Raw genomic sequence first — 3,892 nt, forward strand, 5'->3', positions numbered from 1 at the left:
ATATATATATATGTAATCACGAAGCAAATATTTTCAATAGAAAAGAAAAAATAAAATAAAATAAATAAATAAAATTGAATTTTATATAAATAAAATTTTGTTTGGTCAAAATCGATTCTTGACATCATTCAGAATACAATAGAAGTATATAAAAAATAAAATAAAAAAAAATATATATATATATATTCCACAGAGTGTTATAATAAAGAATAAAAAACGAGTGCCATATATATACATCGATATCAAATCAAGTTGAATACTGTCAAAGTTGATTTTAAAAAATATGAAAAATATACTTTATTTAAATTGTTTACATTGCAAATGTTATTTTTAAAAATTGTTTTTACATAAATTGTTTTCTAAAATAGAAATATTTATCCAATACTTTCCCCCTTCCCTCTTTATCTCTTAAAGCATCCCCTTATTGTTATAGACTTTCTAAACAATTTAATCTTTAAGAATTTTATCAAAATTTCCCTATATATGAATTTAAAAATTGTTTTCCAAAATAGAATTATTTATCTTGCATTATCCCTTTTATTTTTAAAACCATCTCTCTATTAATATATAAATCTTGCATACAATTTAAGCATTTTATCAAAATTTTCTTGTAAGAAATATATATATATATATTTTCTTAAATTAAGAGGTATATATTTAATTTAATTTTTGATATGTTTATATCTTTAAGTAAAATAAATATGTAGAGAGAGAAATATAGATGAGAATTTGTTTATTTTTTGAAAGGTATATCTTCTGAAGATTTAGATTCTTTGACAGGTGAGTAAGCACTTGGTATAGAAGCCCAATTTTGCTTCTCTCCTGAAGCAAATAGACCATAAAAGATAGCTCCAACAAAATAGATCCCAGCTGCTATAAAAAACACCGTCTTCCATTCTTCTTGTGTCTAAAAATTAGATTTTATTGTGTATTTTTCTATGGATTTTCATTTCATAAAAACTTATTTTTATTAATTAAAAATTATTATAGAAATTATTTTACTTTTTGAGTTGTTATCTGTCCTGTTATTGTTGGGCTTACTATTCCTGGTATTGTAGCAAAACAATTTGATATACCCATCAGTACACCTGCAAACTGAAATGATAATTGAAGAAAAAAATTATAAATTTAATTTTTTTTTCTTATTAAAAATAATAAAAATTTTTATATCATATAATTGAATATAGTAATTTGAACGTGTAAAAAATATATGAAAGAAATAAAAAAATTTTTTTCCTATAATTTTCTTGTTTGTATAGCATTAAAATTAATTATTAATTACAGTCATGAAACACGTTTAATTTGTATTTAACGAGTTTTATTTTCTTTAAAAAAAATCAACAATAAAAAGTACATCCATTAAAACACTATAAATTTTTAAACATTAGTTTTAACTTAATTTTAAAAAAAATAACGACATTATATAAGAAGTTTCCTTAAAAACTATTACTGTCGTTTTTGCTGATTGGTTAAAAATAAGAAATTTACAATTATTACGATTAGTGGAATAAGGAAGACGTAATAATTCATCGAAACTCTCTTCGACAAATCATATTTTTGATAGCCACGTTCATTAGTGTACGTAATTCTGTCTCCAACCAATCATGAAAGACAATATATCATTTTTTAAACGACCTCTTCTTTTTTAAAATGACTTAACCAAAAATATATGTAAGAAAATTATTAAATGCTTCTTTAAACAATTTCAATAACTACATTAGAAAGTAAAATACAGTCGAATCTCCAATTACGGCCATCTCTCATGCATACAAAATAACCTCCAAACAACGGCCACTCTCAATAACGTAAACCTTCAAATAACGACCATTCTATTCTATATATATAACTAAAAATTACATAAAAGAACATAACAATATTGCTACAGATAGAAAAATATTTTTATATATACTGTAAATATAATAATTATAATTTTAAAGTTTTATTTTATATAAATTAACATTTTATATAATTATATAGAATTAAAAAAATAAAAGAAATAAATAAAATTTATATTTTTATCGAGTTAAAAATTTTGAATAGAACAATTATGAAATGTTTATCATCGAAGATACGATCAATTTTAAAGTCATTAGAGAATATATATATATATATATTTTTCTTTCTTTCTTTCCTCTTTAATTCTATATATTCATATTTTAGTAATTACATTCAATTATATTGTATATAATTTAATGTAATTTTCTGTCATGAATAATTCCATTTAATTTCTTTCATTTGGGGTCTTTGTACTTTTGTAACTTAATAAAATTATTATCAATTTTATTGAGTGTTATTATTATATAAATGAAGAGTTTTACTATAAAAATAAATATAAAAAATATTTTCTATTTACAAAATAGTGTAAGTTAAACTCGTATAATTTACAAAATTTTTAAAATTACACAATATGGCATGAAAATAAAGGTGGGTAATTGTTAGAACGAAAGTAATTAATACAAAACTAACGATATAAAGTAACTAATGTGAAAATAAAGATATGAAATGGACCCTATAAAAGTAAAATTTTAATTATTATGGAATTGAGCGCGATGGCGTGAAACAAAATTACATGTCTTTTGAAATTATTAACGAGAAACAAATGACAATCTAAATACTTTATAAGAAACTAGACACGAAACTGTTTGTCTAAAGAATTAGACTANAATATCTACAGTAAATTTTGTATCTTGTGTACATAGAATATATTGTATTTATCTTAGAAATTTTTTTCTTTATTATTATGTGAATAGAGATATGAAATCATATTTTAGAAAAATGCCAACTACTTGACAGGGACGTGTAATATGCTACATATTTCATATAAAAATCCGAATATCTTTTCAATGTTTCAGTTATGATTGATTATATGAGTGATGGACGATCAGTGTTGGATACATGAATTAATAAACTATCTCTTACTTGTCATCGTGGTAAGGTAGTTCTTTTTTTTATTTGTAGAAAAATTATCGAGTATTCTCGAATGTATACTTCATACCGCGTAACAATTTTTCTTGATTCTTAAATAAATCTTGAATTCGTTTGTAATTCCTCGTGGAAAAAATATTAACTGATTGTATTGATGATATAATAACAACTTAATGTATTATTCTGTAGAACAAGGCCCGAATCACTTACGTTTTTAGGGCTGTAAATATATTAAAAATCAGAGTTAAACTTTTCTCTTAATAAATGCATTTGAATAAGCTGTAAACAAATATTTTGAAGACTTTGTGATATACAGTAATCTGCTGTAGAGTTATTGTAATGTTTAGAATTTTTTAAATATATATATATATATATAGATTTTAGTGTTTTATTTATACTGTATTAATATATAGAATTTATTGATATTTCATGTAATTTTTTATTGCTTAATGCGTTGTTGGTATTTACTTTTTTTTTATAAATGAAAGCTGAAAATTCAATTTTTTGGAAACCAAAAATTATAAGAATATATTTACTTAAATAAAGCAATAATATTTTAAAACTATATAAACATACTTTGGCATCACGTGTTTTATAACCATATTTATTATTTGGATAATGATATATTCTCGAAGCTTCTTGTTACTGACAATACTATATTAGGTTCTTCACAGTGGAATATTATATCATGTATAAAATTTTTCTCGCTGCTGTCTGAAATTTATTGCATTTTATATATTTAATAAACAAATTTTCTTGCATTTGTTTTTTTTTTCGTGAAATAAATCTTGAAGAATCTCTTTGAATTCTGAACTTATGGATCTTATTGTATTTACTCTACGTATAAACTTAAAATTACATAAAATTTTACGCAAAATAAAATTTCCTGAATTTATCTTTTACATAAAATAAAAAAACAAAATGTATAAAACTTTAAACAAAATACAATTTTTCTCGTATTTATTTC

At 21.8% G+C, this 3,892-nt stretch overlaps 1 protein-coding gene across 1 annotated transcript; it reads right to left on the bottom strand.

Moving 5' to 3' along the window:
- Window positions 1-632: 632 nt before the first annotated feature.
- On the bottom strand, window positions 633-1,644 carry LOC111624245 (sialin-like). The gene is made up of 3 exons (XM_023367058.1): window positions 1,498-1,644; window positions 1,003-1,095; window positions 633-907 (listed from the first exon to the last, which is right to left on the bottom strand). Exons 1-3 carry the CDS (start codon window positions 1,528-1,530, stop codon window positions 734-736), a joined length of 300 nt encoding a protein of 99 aa, XP_023222826.1. The 5' UTR covers window positions 1,531-1,644; the 3' UTR covers window positions 633-733.
- Window positions 1,645-3,892: the final 2,248 nt, after the last annotated feature.

The sequence above is a fragment of the Centruroides sculpturatus genome, unplaced genomic scaffold (assembly GCF_000671375.1).
Source record: "Centruroides sculpturatus isolate CEXI.00-Female unplaced genomic scaffold, Cexi_2.0 scaffold353, whole genome shotgun sequence".
In the NCBI taxonomy this organism is placed as follows: Eukaryota; Metazoa; Arthropoda; class Arachnida; order Scorpiones; family Buthidae; genus Centruroides; species Centruroides sculpturatus.

Bases quoted from the DNA above. Each gene is read 5' to 3' on its own strand.
- LOC111624245 (XM_023367058.1), bottom strand. From the start codon at position 1,530: ATGAATTATTACGTCTTCCTTATTCCACTAATC. The intron at 1,096-1,497 runs GTAATAATTGTA...TTATCATTTCAG, and splicing joins TCTTCCTTATTCCACTAATC to TTTGCAGGTGTACTGATGGG. The intron at 908-1,002 runs GTAAAATAATTT...TCTAATTTTTAG, and splicing joins GACAGATAACAACTCAAAAA to ACACAAGAAGAATGGAAGAC.